An 18,081-nucleotide genomic window follows, 5' to 3' on the forward strand; every position below is an offset into this window, starting at 1 on the left:
TTAACAATGAGCTTTTCTGAACATTCTACCTAGAACAAAGCACCGTAAAAAGAAGCAACAGAACAGCCAAGCCAGTACATCTTTGGCTTTTTATTTCAAATAAATTTCAAAGCAGTTGAGCCGGCATGAGCTGTCAACACTCATTGCCACGCTTTGCATTCTGTAGTTAGAGACAGAAAGAGCAGCTCTGTGCTTCCAGATGTATAGAAGACAGCTGGACAGTTGCACCCTATACAGGCTATAGGGTCAAAACACTCAGTCAAAACCTGCAGGTCCTATAGCATGCTTACAACAGCCCCCAGGCTCCACAAAGAACCACAACGATGAACCACTCTATAACGTTCTGCTTCAGAACTGGTACAGCGAGTTAAGTGCAATAAAAAATGTGAAAATAAACAAGCATGTATTTTTGCAATAATCATATGTTTACAATAAAGCAATGTCAGTTGATTAAAAGCAAGAGTTAGGAAAATGTCTTAAATGATGTAAATTTAAATGTTGGAAACTCCAATTCCTTGACCTACACAAGCCCAGAGGTGGGCAGTTGCTGTCCTTGAAGGATGCAGAATGTGCTGGTGCTGCTTTAATCTCCATACATAGCAGTGTAACTGAAGTTATGGGTAAAGTGACTAGCTCACCAGAAACTCAAAAACCAGCCGGGTTGCAGCCCACAAGGCTTGGAACCCCTCATCCATGGATGATACGCCATCCACTGTAAATGCTCATAACAGGTATTTATTTATTACTGGGCAGCAATGACAAAATATGACATCTGGGAGCTGTCGATGTAAAATTCAAAAGCTTAAAATACAAATCCATGCCTTTTGGTGTTCCTGGGAAGAGAACTTACAAATACTCACAGCCCATGTTTTAGTCAGCCTGTAGATGGGAGCACTTTGTAAACCAGATACCACTGCCATCACTGCATGCAGGTTGTTCATGTCACACAGTTTCTGTGAATTCAGAGATACCATTTTAAGGTTAACAAGTTAAAAATAGAATAAAATTCTTTAACAATGGCTTTACAGCAGCTCTTTAATGCCTTCTAGGTAAGTGGGAAAAACACGGTCTTTATTAAACTAATCTATATGACAGACAACATATGGAAGGAATTTTTGCTCCTAAATTTAGCCAAAACTGCTTTTTTCTCTCAGTTAAGTGTAACAAAAAAATGAAGGTTTACCTTTGCCGTTTTAATATAAAGGCTCAAGACTTCAGCTCTGATTTTCAGGGTCTGAGCGTGGAGGATTTCTCGGACCACCCAGAAGCTGACCTGACAACACAAACGCACAGATACACATTCATGTGTCTTTGCAGAAGTTACCAACAAACAACTGTGTTCAATACAGAGCAGTTCGTGGGAGCTGTGTAACGCGCGTGCGCACACGCACGCACGCCATCTGAAATCGCTAGTCCCATACGGGGTCGCGGGGACCCAGAGCCTAACCCAGCAATACAAGCTGAAAGTCAGGAGGGGGAGGGGGACACACCCAGGACGGGACGTCAGTCCATCGCAAGGCACCCCAAGCGGGACTCGAACCCCAGACCCACCGGAGAGCAGGACCCAGTCCAACCCACTGCGCCCGTCTGCGTAACACACAGACACACACACACACCCCATCTGAATCGTCTGTCCCATACGGGGTCGCGGGGACCCAGAGCCTAACCTGGCAACACAGAGCGTAAGGCTGGAGGGGGAGGGGACACACCCAGGACGGGACGTCAGTCCATCGCAAGGCACCCCAAGCGGGACTTGAACCCCAGACCCACCAGAGAGCAGGACCCGGTCCAACCCACTGCGCCCCCATCTGTGTAATGCAGTCAAAGTGAAAAAGACATCACGGTCTGCCTTCAAACACCTTTAACGAAATACTTTTTCCTTGAATATTATTCATATTAAGTATTCCCAAATTTCTGACTGAGTTTTTTTTCTACTGGATGTGTCATTAAGCCTAACCTGTATATCATAGTTTTATTACACATCATTTTTACTATTTTGTTAGTTTACCTTATTACAATTTCGCTCATTTAAACTGATGAATATTGTGATGAAGAAATGTCTGCCTACAACAGCAAGGCTCCTCATGTGGCTTAAAACGGCACCCTTCACGTTACGTATCAGTGTTCTTAACCACAACGCTACCTGCGGTCTTGAATGTGTCAACGTGTATTGGAAAGCATTATTCAGCCTAGCACTCCAGCTATATCCATATTTGTCTAGAGACAGCTTTGCCTTAAAGCCATGAAGTGCTTGAACTGGCACATTTTAAAGGAAATAAAACGGGCAATTATCATTTGAACGATGCAAGCTCTTGGCAGTGTTCAGTATTTAGTTCTGCTCCAGCCTTAGTGGGTGTTCTTGAAGGGGCCCTGTCCCAGGCACTAAATTTTAGTCCTGAGAGAGACAATTTTGTACTAACTCAGGAGTTCCTTTCCCAGGAGGCGAGACCTCGCAGCTGGCCAGAGAAACACCGGCTGGATCCCCCACTCTTGTTAACTCAGCTCAGCACTGACCGACTGCCTGCTTCCATCGAGCAATCCCCTTTCCCCACCTGTTGAGCTCACATGAAAGCCCCGCAGTCAGAGGAGATGGATTCCGCTGCGGTGGGCTGGAGTGGGGCTGGGGTGCTCTGTAGGGAAGCCACTGAGATAATGAGAAAAGCAAGGTACAGCTTGGAACTGTGACCAAGCTTCTGTGCTGTAGGTTAACAGCTCCATGTGCCAGACAAACTCCCCAGGAACAGACTTTTCAAGCAACTTCTGAACTACATTTCAACTACATTTCATTTTACACAGGAGTTAATATAAGAGAATGATGCATAAGATTTGGTACCAAAATGAAACATTACTAATATATTTTAGACAACTCTGCTCCATGATACTTCTCAAGTTCATTTACTTTTCTATAAAATTTTGCACATTTTAAATCACCCACACATTAATAGAGGACAATGATTTAAGTTTAACGTTATAAGAATTTAAAGCTATGAAAAATAAATCAATTTAGTTACATTCCTGCATCCCAACTGCAATTCCATATTTTTTGAGCAACAATGATCTACGTCTCATAGTTCAATCATTTAATAGATCGGGGGGACTAGACGTGAGATTTCCGTTCACTACCCAGCTCCCAACAACCAAAACGCTATGTAAATATCTAACAAAAGGATATCCAGATGTGGTCCAGAAGTTTTATAGGCCAGCAGCAAATTCAGTGTGTGCCTTGGTGATTGTGAAAGAGCAGGAGCCCAGAAAGAGGCGCTCAGTACCACGAGGAAGACCACGACCCCATTACAGTAACAACAAGGAACCAGCTTCTTGACTTTCACACTGACGATATACCACAGCCTGTGTCATCTGCAAGCAGCACACAACCAAATAATTAAATAATTTTCAACACACAACAGCTTGGTTCATAATGCCGACAAATGAAAAGGTCAACGAACATGATTCCGGTTGTAAAGCTGACTTCAAGGCTTTCCTCTCTTTAAACACAAACTTTTGTCCTTCTGAGACAGACAGGCGCAGATGAGTTACTGAAACAGTCAGTTTTACAGAGCAGTTAACAGCCATATAAAACCACCCCAGGCAGCATGCTTTTTAAAACAGTGATGGCAATAAACAATTCAGCCAGTCCTGTGGGACAACACGGGAAACCGACATTTCGCAGCTCAAGCTGCTTTCAGGAGGGGCTGCTCTGGCAGCTGAGTCACCGGACAAGATCGACTCTAGTTCCCTGACCTAGGAGAGAAACTGAGTCGAGCACTTATTTACCATTTTGCTTGTTGCTTTTATATAAAGCAACTGAAAACTTTTACATTAATTTATTTATGCTGATGCTTTTCAAAGTGCTTGAAGTATTTAGCAGACACCTTTACCCCAGGGGGCTTACAATGACCGATACACTATACTACATTTCTATAATCAGCTATTCAGCCACAAGAGTACTGTAACACACAGAGAGCAATTTTGAGTTACCAACTGACTGTAACACAAGCCTTTGGATTCTGGGGAGGAACCCAAACCACCTGGAGGAAACCCATGCAAACACGAAAAGGATAGAAAGGAAAAGGACATGTAAACTCCACACACTGAGCTGGAATATAGCCTAAGTCCAGTCACACAACCAAGGCGCAGCGAGAAACCAGTGCTCTGTGCTGCACCACTGCATTGCCAAAAAATTTTGAGCAATTCAGGACAACTATTTTTGTGAAAGACACTACAGAAGAACTATTTCCTGAGACTTGAACTAGCAACCTTCAGACTTACAGGTTAATTTCCTTAACTACTATACCACATACAAGATGGCCAGGCAACCTCTAGGGAACTGAAAGGACTTAAGATGAGCTGAAACAACACTCAGCTCAGACGTTGGACCCAAACAAAAAGCAGCATCCCAGGTCTGCTTTGAACTCATACAGTAACAGGAAAAACAGGGAACTTATTATCTTATTAGGGCACTTGGACCTCCCTCTTTCCAAAAAGAATATTTGCTTGGCTCCTCAAAACCCAGAGCGTGACATATTGAAAAGCAGTTATAAAAAGGAGGAAATTTCCACAGGATATTCAACACACATTCTTCGCAGACATTCTAATATTTACACTGGATGGCAAGAGAAGCAGTCTCAAGCATGACAGATGGTGATGGAGCAGGGTAAAGTGGCATCGTGGGTATGTGGGGATGACCCTGTGACTTTGTGTTGCTCATCACCACAAACGACTAACTCATGAACAGACCACAAACCGACCTGAAAAGCTATACTGACCGTGAACCACTCATTATCTGCCCAGTGGATATTTAACTCCAAAATGTCTTATTTCATACTTTTATCTATATTACACAGCTGGGCATCCAAGTCAAGCACATTTCTCAAGGATACAAGCACAGGTTGCTCAAGGTTTTGAACATGAAACTCACCTGGTTGAACCTGCGAGTGAAGGCCACTACATTGGGCGATGAACTGTGCTTCTCCTTCTTGTTCCAGCCACAGCTTGACAGCTCCTGGACAGAGAAAGACATAAGGAGATGGACTAAAGATGCTTTAGTACACTGACTTAAAGCAGTTCCTTCAAAAATTCAGAACAATCCACGAGGAACTGAACTGGAAAAAAAAACATCCCTACAAAAGCACACATCCTAAAATAACTTCAAGTAGCAGCATGCCAGCTCAAAACTACCCTTGTCAGACATGCTAAGAGATGAAACACCTTAACCACAACATGGTAAAACCAAGGATCAGAGGAGGGGGAGGAAAAGGACAAGGGGAAACAAGAGAAAATTTACAAGTATTAAAGCAAGTAAGATCCACCCAATAGTTACATTAAGTTCAGCCAAAACCAGCAGCATTGGTAAAGGTGCATGTAGGCTAACAGCACTGGGAGACTGCATTCAACCACAGCGGTGGTTAACTGGGGCCCCTTGGTGGAGGACCATGCCCCTCCAGAGAGCTGTGAAAACAAGGTGCCAGGAAGGCTTAAGGAAAAATCTTGTCTAAGCACCATTCATCTTTTTTACTTGCACTAGTCCTCCAAGGACTAGCTGCTTGGAAGCACTGACCACCTCTGGCACCCAATTTCCACCAGGACTGCCCAGTCCTGCTCTAAGTCAAATAGGCAGCTTTAATAAGTGGAAAAAATAAAACAAAATTCAAATTAAAAAATAAAACACAAATAAATAAAACTCAAACATTTTCCTACAAAGACTGACAACACATACTAGCTGCTTGAGTCTAAAGCAAGAGACTAGATTTTCCTCAGTTCAACTATTTAATGCACCATATTGGGATGATGTGCACATTGCATCTGTGTGCTGACTTTGTAGACCACTTTTTTCCAGGTACAGGTGACATTTAACAGTTTGTTTAATTTTACAACTCAAACACCAAGTGTGACAAATCTTTTTTTTTTTTTTTAAAAAAATGGACTTCAACAACAGAACCTAGAACACCTCTAGCAATCTGAACTGTCCACTCCTGTTTGAGACAACTATGATGTGTGGGAAGAAGTAGCATCTATCTGAATAGACAAGACAGACACACACACAAAAGGGAATCATATCACTCTGACCTGCCATACACCTCTAGAGAAAAATGCCAAATACCAGTGATGGTAATGAGAATTGAAATGTCATGAAGAATTCTCAAGTCCTTTTGATTCAGTGCACATGTTAAGCAGCATCCTTTGACAGTGTCAGAAATGGATCACAGGACTGAATCCATGAGGCAGAGTTGAGTTCCACCTCATTCCGGGAATATACAGAAAGACTGCAACTAGAGGAATAGAGATGAATCTGGATTTTGTGGCCAGTAACACAAGTGTCTCACAGTGCCTGGGTGGCATGTTTCTGTGTAAGTTCAAATCTGACTCATGGTGTGTGTGGAATCAACATGGTCTCCTCATATTCACAACCCAAAGGCACACAGCGAAAGATGCAACAGTAAACCACTTCAATACAAGTCCTTACCATGAAAACCATGCGAGTGGTCACCATGAGGCATATTCGACTCAGCGGCACCCTTATCTACCTAACAGTCAAAGGATGACTGAGGTGAATTAGTCTTCATTACAGTTTTTTTCCCCAGATACTTCTCTTTCCCTCTTCATTTAAATTAGTCCTACAGTAATCAATGAATTTCAGGGAATCTACCAGTCAGCAACACTTTGCAATTCCAAAAGTTAATAAATTACCCCTTAAATTATTCAAAATGTCTAGTGAAATGTTTCTTCCTCTTGGCACCAAAGTCAATATACATCGATTCATATGGTAGTAAGAAAACTACATTTAAGAATCACATGTCTGCCTTTAAGTGTCTCTTCCTGCTAATGTAATAGACACATTGTACCTTCTACGAGATGTACGCCGCTTTGGAGAAAAGCGTCTGCTAAACTAATAAATGTAAACGTAAATGAGGGACCTCCAACGAAGACCAGCCATCACCTGACCAAAAGCACTACCCTTGACTCAATCCTCAGACACTGCTCTGCTGAGGCTCTAGTTTGTGGTCTAAATGATGAGTGGCTCACAGAGAAAGCTGGGTGACATCTGAATAACATCTTCTGCGCACCAAGTACAACATGCCCGACTCATTTTCAAGGGGGGAGCCAAACAAGCAACTGGATATGCAGCTAACATTATGTATGGCAGGCTACCTCACCTGGCTAGCATACACTCCTATCTAGGCAAATGAGGCCTGGCCCAGAAACTGGCAGGGTACAAACCCACCCCCACCACTTGTAATACCCCTTCATTGATACAAAACAACTCTGGGCCCAAACTACATTAACATATAGAACATAGAGATAAACATTAAAACACAGCGCATAAACATGTGCATATTGGGCCTGTCTGGGATCCCCTGAATTATGCAAGAGAAGGAAAAACTGCTTCATATAAAAATAAAGAACAACTGATTGTGTATATCCTGCCTAGGTTTATGAACACTCTTCAAACCCTGCTTAAGCTTTTTTCCTAACCAAAAAAAGAAAACATAAAATGGACCAATAAACATGCATCTCATTACATGAACATCTTTACACTCTAATTTCTACACAATTCTGCCAAATCCAAACTTCTAAGGACAATAAAACCAAGCCCGCTGGGACTCCATAAATCATCCTCTGCAGTGCATGCCAGAAACAAAATGTATAAACTAAATGTCACTGATACATCAGTAACTGAGCACTTGAGTGGAGAGCCTGAACCAGCATCCAGGCTCTTGCAACTGCATTAAAACAGTCCTCCTAGTGAAGTTAATTACACTCATAGGTAGTTCATAAGGTCAAATTCATAAGCATCTCAACACTGAATCATTTTAATTGTGTACACAGCATAAACAACACTCGTGTGAACAGTACCCTGACAAACGAGAAACATTCATTTAGGACATGCATGCACAGCAAAGAAGGGTATGGCAACTGGACTCCTATGGATTACGATCTCAGGAGGTGGAATCCCGCTATATTATTCAGACACTGTAGTACGGGTCAGCTCCACTGCATCAAGCTGAGAGTACATTTGCAGTAGCATAACTATCCAAGGAATCCATCATTTACTAGAACAAACAGGCTTTTGGAAGTTTAACCTGGACTGTGCACATTTTTTCACAAATTCTTAATGAGATCATATGAGCGCAAAAATAAACTCTGTGGCTACCAGTGATGCAATGTGATCCAATCTAATGTTTCTACCTATCTAATCCTTCCCACTGAGCTTGTTATGCAATTTGCAGTGGAAGCAACATTTGACATCTCATCACTTATTCCCAGCACCAGGCAATGGAAAGAGCTGGGGGATTTCAGGCTTCCCAAGAAAAACAGTCACACCGCTCTCTTTCCACAAACGCATCCTTCACATCTGTGCCTACAGAGCCTGACAGTCACCATTTAAAGACCTGCCCACAAAGGAGGCGTTTATTACAAGTTGATGTTTAAAATTTCCAATACCTTATTAATTACGTTCACTATTTATAACAGAGCATTTCCACTTTTTTCCACCATTTATATGCAGAATATTCTCCAGTAAAAATATCACTGCTTAAACAATCAAAACCATTTCTTTGAACAAAAGCTTTATTGAAACAAGTTCATTATTACTAGACATCATTTTCTGAATAAAGTGATGCACTGGGTAGTCCTGGTGCACAATCAAGTCCAATCCCATAGCCCAGGCACTGCAACACACCAGCCTAAGGGCAGAGACTGACCATAAAAAGTCACACACAAATATTATAAATTCTGAAAGTAATTGTCAACTCAGAGTTCTAGAGATAAAGCTGACATGTTCTCTACAAAAAAAAAAAAAAAAAAAAAAAAAGTATAATTTTATTTAAATCAAACTTTAGGTCTTGCCATTGCAAACAACTTTAACATTACAAACTATTATAGTGTCAGTGTATATTAATATAACAGGGAAAAATTAATAGATATAGAGTATGATCACAGCCATCTCTCAACAATACCGTTAACTCCTTTCTTATCATTAGGTGTGGCAGCTGCTTTCAGGGATTAAAATGTCAGTGCAAATCACACATGTACAGACCAGTTTTACCATTAGGATAATGGTAATGTGACCAGCTGGGTCAGTCAGGGTTGAGCAGCTGACCACTGTTTTGCTAACAGTATCCTGTGAAAAGATAAGTTACAGGGCAGGTCTGAAGGATCTTGCTTCATCTGAGTTTAATATCAAAGGCCTGCTGTGTTGTAAAATCTTTAAAAGGCATGAACAACTATTGACACAAGAGAAGCAACAAAAAAGGAGAGCCATATTATTAACTAATAACGTTCTTGACAATGAGCAAATATCCAAGTGGCCTGATTCTACTCTGACCACAGATCTGCTTTTCCATAATAAATCATTAGAAAGGAGGCATTAAGGCTAAGAAGAGGATTGTCCGAGCATGGCGGTGGTTCACCATTCTGAGAGAAAAACATCATGTGCTACTTGCTGCCTGCCAAGTGGTTGCCTCACAATCCCCCAGCCTCCTGCTGAACTCCCCCCCCCAGCCGTGAAACGTGCAAAATGCACCATCTTAGCAGGGCAGAAGGTTTTGATGCCAGAAAGAGATAATGTTTTCATATTTGTCCAGATCAGCAGCCACAGGTAGAATGTCATGTGATTCAATAGCTTTTTAAAATTGTTTTTAAATGTCGTGACTGTACTCTCATTGGCATATAACTGGGTACTGAAGATTCAACAGCAGGAGCGTGTATGCTGTATTCAGTGTTGGAGCCAGTGCATCATACTTAGCTGTACATGTCCAGCTCCAAAACCACAAAGTTATTCACTGGAACACTAAATAAAAAGTTAGAAGGTTCAGGAGAAATAACACAATGTGGGTATTCAGCCCCAAGGACAGGGAGGATTGAAGACATGGGATAGAAACACAAATTGCTTCATTAATCTTTGGCAAACAAAAAGCCATGGATAAAGTATCCTGGCCAAGCAATCCGTGGACTCGGGACTCAACATGACAGCTGAGTTGATCCTGTAAAGACACAGATTAGCGGACACAGGTGGTTCAAAGCCTGGCTTGAATACCAGTCTGCAGACAGCATGGTGCTTTAGTACAGCAACTGCATTAATCTGACTGTTAAGAGCAGAGTTGTGTTGATTGACACCACACAAAGACAATAAATCAGACAAACGCCGCACAGTGGCAAAGCAGGTAGCGCTGGTTCCTCGTGCCTGGGTGATGCAATCGGACATCGTTTCGATCCCTACTCAGCGTGCGGAATTTGTGTAGCTTTTTTCCACACAAATCCAAAAACATGCTTCAGGTAAACACTGGTGACTCTAAATGGCCCTTTGTGTGTAAGTGTGTGTTAGTTACGCTGCTCTGGTGTGTAGATAGGTGATTATAGGGGATTTTGTGTAGGGAATCTAGCACTGTAAGTTACCTTGGGTAAAGGTGACATCTTAATACTACACGATAATCCTTAGCTGTCACCTTGGAGGAAAACATCTGTTTAATGAATAGATGTAATGTAAAGAGAAAAAAATGGTATTAAATACAAGTCCAAACACAGCCATGAGAAAACGAGAACAAGTGAACTAAAACCTACACTCTGACCAGTGAAAATTCCAGCCTGCAAACGTGATGATTTTACAAGCAAAAATAGAGTATAAAATACAGGATATTCCTGTCTACTCCCAGACCAGAGTACGTTTGAGATGGCAGCTGTTGCTGGCGCACATACAAACTGAACGTCTGGCTACAGGCACTTTCAAGTCAAACCGGCAACAGGAATTATGACATATTTAACCGCTTTACCATACGATGCATATTTCAACGCCACTTCTCAACAAATGATGAGGAAAATCTTTGCAAATTCATTCCATAGGGACTTATTTATCTTTTCCATAACCATATTAATTAATTACATAATACTAAGCACTGAATTTCCTTGAGCTAGGTAAAATAAACCCATTCCAAGAAATACTCATTTACAGACCAAAGCCAAAATGCAAGCTGATCAGTGCGATGTTCCAGCAGCCAAGGAGACTGACACATTTTAGAACAATGCACTGGTGAACAGTGCTTATCTGCACGTGGTCCCAGGGTGGTTACCAAGCCACACTATGGAGTGGGCAGTTTTACGATGATCTACCACAGAAAAGAATTTGTCAACAGCACCTCTTTCGCCCTCCATTTCCAAAGAACAATCTTTCTCCACTCTAAAAAAACAATCACAGAGCAAGAAACTGAATTGAAACGGTTGTCTTTGTTTGAAGCCAAACCGGCTCTGTAAGTCTTTTCTTCTTCACCCCGATAAGAAATGAGAAATAGTTTCAGCTGTCTGATTTTAGCTGATGATTCCCATTAACAGATATCCATGACAATTAAAAAAAAAAAAAAAAAAAAAAAAGGGCACGACAACCACATAAGAGACTCTTAATAAACTAGCTGTCAAGAACACACTTTAGTCATAGCATTCTATTACTTTCTTTCTGGGGATATGCGCAATTAACACAATAACCCTAAATGCAGTTGCCTCTTTAAATACAAGCCACTGAAACAAAGAAAATTGCTGTCTAGTGATATTATCAAGTGCAATTATGGACAAGAATGCTTTTTTGAATTGACACCACCAAGGTAGTGTTACTCACTGTAAAAAGCAAGGTCCAAGATCCTTGCTTTACTAACCTCTGGCTGGATGGCTTTAAAAACCGGAGCATCCATGAGTGTGATCTGTCCCTGTAAGACATGGAGGATTTCCATTCAAACATCAGAACAACTGCCTATTGGGTTTTACTCCACTATGTTACTTACAAGGACCTGGACACCTTTACTATCCCTTACCTCTCATTGTTGCATATCCACGATAATGCATGATATTAAGTGTTAACGGACAAGCAAGACGCATTTGTTGAAGCCAATTTGCAGAACGTACAATTTAACACATTAGGCATCTGTTGTTGATGTTGCTCAGCTGATATCAACCCTTGTAACCATATTATGCTTCAGTACTCATGAATACATCTCTGCTTGGGCAATTTAATAGCAGTCCAGTGTGGGAACGAACGTATTTTTAATGTCATCCACATATAACTGCTATATAGGCAGTCCCCGAGTTACAAATGTCCGACTTACGTACAACTCGTACTTACGAACCACCCCCTACTTTCAGTCAGTATGATTTTGTCACTCTTAAACAATCAAATGAAAACTTCATAATTAAGTCTATGACATTAAAAATTAGAGCTACTGTATATACAATGGTTTGTAATAACAAACGGACGCTACTTTGCAACCTGCATCAAAACATTGCACATCTACAGCGGTTTGTCGGCTCGTGGGCGAGTTGTGTGAACCTGAAGTAGGACAAACTTCCTTCTTTTCCTGTTAATGGTGTCTCGTGTGTTATTGTATTTGGTTTTAATTTTTGTTTTTACCCTCCTAACCATGGCACAAAGCGTAAATGTGATGCAAGTGATGGTGATGCATCCAAGAAAAGGGAAATGATCACGACTGAAACTAAAGTGGAAAGAATAAAGCGAAAGATGAAACCCCAACGAACATTTAAAAAGCGAACATTAAAGCTTCTTTAACGTTTTACGCACTCTCTCTCTCACCGTCTCAGAGGACACTCGGCTACAAAAGACACTTCTTCCCAGTTGAGGAATCTCAATCCAGACACCCCCTCCTGCATTCTCAAACCTTTGCTCTTCCAAGTCCTGTCGCTCATCGTTCCAGAGCTCCTTGATAATGACCGCCCACCTTAACCCTCAACCACAATTTCAGACCCTCACCTCTGTTCAGTTTGCTGATCGACCAACCATTCGCTCGTCCCCGACCATGAGAACACGTCTAGTCCTTTGATTGTGAATAAACGACTCTGCACTTAGGTCCAGCCTCCTCCGTGTCCTCTGTTCATCACGACAGTAGTAACATTTATTATTATTTCTTCCTATGTCTCTCTCCATTATAAATATTGTGGTTACATCTATCGTTAATACTATTACTTCTTCCTATGTCTCTCTCCATTATAAATATTGTGGTTACATCTATCGTTAATACTATTACATCGTATTATTACTGTATTGTTATATTAAAAATATTTCAGTGTATCCAAAGTGTTTCTTTAATGTTTTTATGCATAAAAAGGTACACAATATACTATATACTAAATCAAACATTTGACAAACGTTAGACACCCACCATACCTGACTGTTCCAACTTACGTTAAAATCCGGCTTAAAGATGGACTGAGGACAGGGAACTCATTTGTAATTTGGGGACTGCCTGTATTTGGTCTAGGATCAAATAATGTAAATGATATACAAGATCTATAAACAGAAATGCTCCCAGGGGGGTGTTTGAACAGTGATAAAGGACAATGTATCCCACCATTGAAGTTCTACATAAAAGCCTGATACTTTCACAAAGATCCAAAGCACCTCGCACAGCTTGAGTTTATTACATATCTGTAACTACCATTTAAGACAGGAGTAATGACTAATGAGAATTTGTAATCAAATTTGGTTCAAGGGATGCTCTGCTGAATACTGCTGTATCTTTTGAGTTTACCACTAACTGGTAAAATGGTGCTTGAAACTGAATGAACTTGAAGATTCTTACTGCATATTCCTCAGGGGTAACCTTTGAGACATCGAACACCACAGCATCAAAGCTCTTCTTCAGCTCGGAGGAGCCCTTGTCGCTCAGGGACTCGGAGCTACTGCTCTTCTAGGACATAGAACAAATACGTGAAATGCCAAGATCAGAAACCAAGACCCCACGCAAGCTTAAAGTCAACCTGGACTCACCTCAGAAAGAGTCGCGCCAAAGGTAGTGACGCTGGACTGGCCATTGGGGAGGTCCATCATGCCCATTACCAACTGTACACTTGCTAGTACTGCAAGTTCTTCACCACCTTCATCATCATCATCACCACCACCACCACGACCACCGTCACCATCTGGTGCAATTCACCAAGCCAGTGCTCTGAGGAGACAAAAGGGTAGAGGCTTGATCCATCTCAAGAACATTAGATTATAAATTTAATAAACTAGCAATAGTAATAAACAATTCCCTACATCTCTGGGAACTGCTGTAAAAGACCTGAGAAGACATGTTGGCTCATATCCTGCTCAACCTTGCAAGGGGGGGGGATTTCCAGCAAGTGTACTCAAACTTTTGACAGATACTGCACATATTCATAGAAAGAAAGAAAGAAAGAAAAAAAAATAAATATATATCAATCTGCAATCAAAAATCTACCCTTTGAAAGTTATCTGAAAGGATAGCAAAACACCCACATCTTGTTACTTGAAAGCAATACAGTAATTCTGTGGTATACGGTGAAGAACAACCCTGGGGCTAGAACCTGTTCAAAGGAAGTATCCAGTGCAGACAAACTGTACCACTCCTACCCTTTACAGGTTATTCTTGAGTACGTTTAACACATACAATTAATTACTTGAGCGCATCTATAGCTTTTCATCTCTATATTACAGGAATTTACCGGAGAGACAGAAGACTGAATGTATAGCAAACTACTGTGTTAATGGTGCCACCTGCTGGCCTGCCCTCTGTACACTGTAAATTTTCATTTTTAATTTGTAAAAACTACTTTGAAATCAGATTATACTGAAACCCCCATTTACAAAACACAGCTGGAACCATAAGTGTGTTCATAATTTGGTCATAACTCTTCAATACACCTTAGACAATAAAAGTTACACAAAGACATCAATCCATTTATTCACAGGTTAGATTCTATAAAAACATATAATAAATAAAAATATTCATAATCCTTCCACTAACATTTCCACCCATCCATACAGAAATAAACACCACATGTGTTTCTGCATCCAGTCATTAGCTAGCAGCAAAAAAAAAAAAAAAAAAACCTGAAGAGAGCAGAAATGTGGGACAGGATTAATTTGTCTCACTTAAACAGTGTTTACAACTCAAAAAAGTAATCAATGACGACAAAACTTGCACATGCTTACAGGATTAGTTTAGTCAAACAGTGGAATTAAATGGCAAATAATATATTACAGTTTTATCTGGGATTTCATAGAAGCTTGCGTATGAATACAACGAAGGACATCTGTATTAAATTTTTATAGAGTTTTATTTAAAGGTTGGATATACAAACTGATTGACTTAACACTTACTGTACCAGTTGTCTTCTTAAGTTGAGAACCCAGCATACTGCGTTATTAGATTTGAAACGGGCATTTCTGCCTTTAGTTCTATGTTACAACTCATTTTCCCAGCACAGTGCTACATCAACCAGCTAAAAGAAGATTAAATCTGAACCCAGGCTGTTGGGCGTGGAAATGTCTGGAAGAGCTCGGCCTGGATACACTCCCCATGAGGAAACACTGACAAGGACAAATGCAATAACCTAATCCTGAGGCGAGAGAAGTTCAAATTTTTTTTTTTTCTCCCCCCTTTTTTACTTAAAATATTTCTCTACTTCTCTAAGGCAAACTACGTGTGTTCTGTTATGACTGATGGCTTATGGGAAGTGTTTCATAAAAGCTGGTTGGTCAATATTATTTAAGAAGTCAAGATCTGAGGGCTGGCTGGAATGGACAACAAACAGGTGTCAAAGGGGCTTTCGGGAGGACATTAGCAGCTGCCCGACTGTAAATCCTGATTAGCGCTCAGCATTTCTCCCCAGCAGACAGAAGTGATGGCAAAATGCTGCAGTACATGTCACATCGTTGCACACGCTTCTGCTTACCGCCGCATCTTAGATCAGCATGGTGCCGTGGGTGGGGGGAGGGTTCTGTCTGCCTCCCTCTTTTTCTCTGTCTGGCCCAAGACTCTGGAGCTGAGGGAATGGGACAAAACCACGTGACACAGCAGAAACACAAGAACAGAGAAGATAGGTGGAAATTAATAATACAACAGTACAGTAACAATATAATGACCATATATCTGCACTGCAGCACTGCTACATACTGGGAGAGCGATGTTCTGCTTGGAGAACATAACTAAGTATTACATTTCATTCCATTCACTTAGCTGATGCTTTTCTCCAAAGCGACTTACAATGTAAAAGCTACCTACAACTATATACCCATTTATACAGCTGGGTCATTTTACTGGAGCTATTTTAGCGGAAGTACCTTGCTCATGGGTACTAGAGCTGCGGGTGGAATTTGAATCTGCGACCTTTGGGTCGAAAGACAACAGCTCTTAGCGCTACGCTACCAGCTGGCCAACAACAGGAAAATACAGACGCACCAGATAAACAGGGAACTGCCTCATAGAAAAACTATCTATGTAAGGATAAGTGAGGAACTGGCTCACAGAAAAACTGCACACACACACACACACACACACACACACACACACACACACACACACACACACACACACAGTCTGAAGCCACTTGCAATACAAGGTGCAGGGCTGGAGGGGGAAAGGGACACACCCAGGGCGGGACACCAGTCCGTCGCAAGGTGCCCCAAGCAGGACTTGAACTCCAAACCCGCCAGAGAACAGGACTCAGCCAAACCCATTGCATCACCGCACCCCCACATACTAAACATTACTTTAATTTTAAGTAATATATATTAGCAGTCAAAATCCCTTCCTGTATCACAACTTATCCACTACCCTGAAGAAGCAAGCACTTTACAACTTCTATGATATTTAAAGTGATGATGTGGGGAGGGGGACAGTTAAGCATGAAACATCTCAAACAAGAAGGGGGAAAAAAAAGGAGAATTTTAAACATTTCTCCAGATGCTGAAGAGGTCTCTTCTAACTAACAGAAAGAGTATAGTAAAAAGGTATATTCTAACCCCTTATTTTACAGGGTGACTGTCATATAGCGCTGTCTTGATCATTCCAAAAGGGTAGACAGACACTGAAGATTCCCTTTGAGTTATCATGCAGTTCAAATATTTAACTTTCTTCCTTTATAAAAATTAACACTCGAGTCAACCATATATTTGAAGAAGGAGCTGCTAATGTGGACATGGAATTAAATACACATCCTTTTTCCACAGAGGCTGAAAAATATAATCACATAATTTCCAACAGTCTAAATGTTTACCTTCAGCCAGTTTTCATGTGTTTGAAATTAGAAATTCTTTAGGCTTTATGAAAGTCAGGGGAATCAAACCACAAGTGACTGTGTGCCTGAAATTGTATCAGCTTTGGCCATCAGGGGGCGGAATAAGTTATACGAACAAGTCATTATTTGCACAATATTTACATGCATTTTCCAGCACACTCCCTTGTCCAAAGTAATTTACAATACAGATGCTTTGTCATTAGGCATGAAAGAAGTAAAATTAATTTTTCCTGAAACTGAACTAGAATAGAAAGTAAAAATGACTGCGAACAACCCCTAACCAACACTATCCAAAATAATCTGATAAAAGCAACCCAAATTAACAAGAATCACAGAGAGTAATAAAAAAAAAATCCTACTTAACCAAAAGTGGCACACACACTAAAAATAACAAGCAAGGGGGGAAAAAATTTTTTTTAAAAATCTTTTGAAATACTATAGCCTAGACAATAATGACAGGATTTCAATCTGGAAATGAAAGTACCACAACAGACAAGTACACAAATTCAGAAACAGGAGTCAGATGTGTAGTCTGTTCAAGCCTCTGGTAAAAGTCTAAAGAGGAGCATTTTCAGTCTTTTCCAGATGACGGGCACAGACTCCAAAGTTTAACAGACTGTCACAGGCTGAAGGATTTCACTGGTACTGGTAGATAGGTAGAATCAGGCGATGACATGACATCATCACCACTTTGGTCAAAAGACAACAGGCTTTTAACCTAATCAAAGTCACACTGGACTGATCAATAGAAAAACCCTAGAACACGTAACACATCTTACTTTTGTGGAATTAAGACAGACGTGAGGCCTCTAACACGTGGATCCGCACTACAAATCGGTCACTGGTAGCGCTGTACAGCACCAAGAGCCGCCATCACCCTGCTCTCACCGATGCACAGCAGCTACTGTGCCTGTGAAAATGCTGTTCTTCCTGAAGTAAACAAAGAGTGGCTTAAAGAACCCGCAATCATCCAATTCACACCGTGACTGGATTAATGTGCCCTGATAAGAAATTGCTCTACACAAGAAAAGTAAGACCCAC

The 18,081-nt window shown here is 41.0% G+C and overlaps 1 protein-coding gene across 7 annotated transcripts in view; it reads right to left on the bottom strand.

Annotated features, from left to right (window-relative positions):
* The window catches only part of LOC108935229 (ras-specific guanine nucleotide-releasing factor RalGPS2), a 69,771-nt gene that overhangs the window by 34,019 nt on the left and 17,671 nt on the right, over positions 1-18,081 (bottom strand). For 6 of the 7 annotated variants that reach the window (XM_018753675.2, XM_018753672.2, XM_018753671.2 and 3 more), the window contains exons 2-8: positions 15,697-15,786; positions 13,766-13,943; positions 13,578-13,685; positions 11,643-11,693; positions 4,919-5,002; positions 1,184-1,273; positions 861-953 (exon numbers count right to left, since the gene is read on the bottom strand). In XM_018753675.2, coding sequence (XP_018609191.2) covers positions 861-953; positions 1,184-1,273; positions 4,919-5,002; positions 11,643-11,693; positions 13,578-13,685; positions 13,766-13,831 — 492 coding nt within the window. In that variant the 5' untranslated portion in view covers positions 13,832-13,943; positions 15,697-15,786. The remainder of the gene's footprint in view (positions 1-860; positions 954-1,183; positions 1,274-4,918; positions 5,003-11,642; positions 11,694-13,577; positions 13,686-13,765; positions 13,944-15,696; positions 15,787-18,081) is intronic. The other variant, XM_018753670.2, reaches the window with a different exon arrangement.

This window comes from Scleropages formosus, chromosome 3, assembly GCF_900964775.1.
Source record: "Scleropages formosus chromosome 3, fSclFor1.1, whole genome shotgun sequence".
Taxonomy (NCBI): Eukaryota; Metazoa; Chordata; class Actinopteri; order Osteoglossiformes; family Osteoglossidae; genus Scleropages; species Scleropages formosus.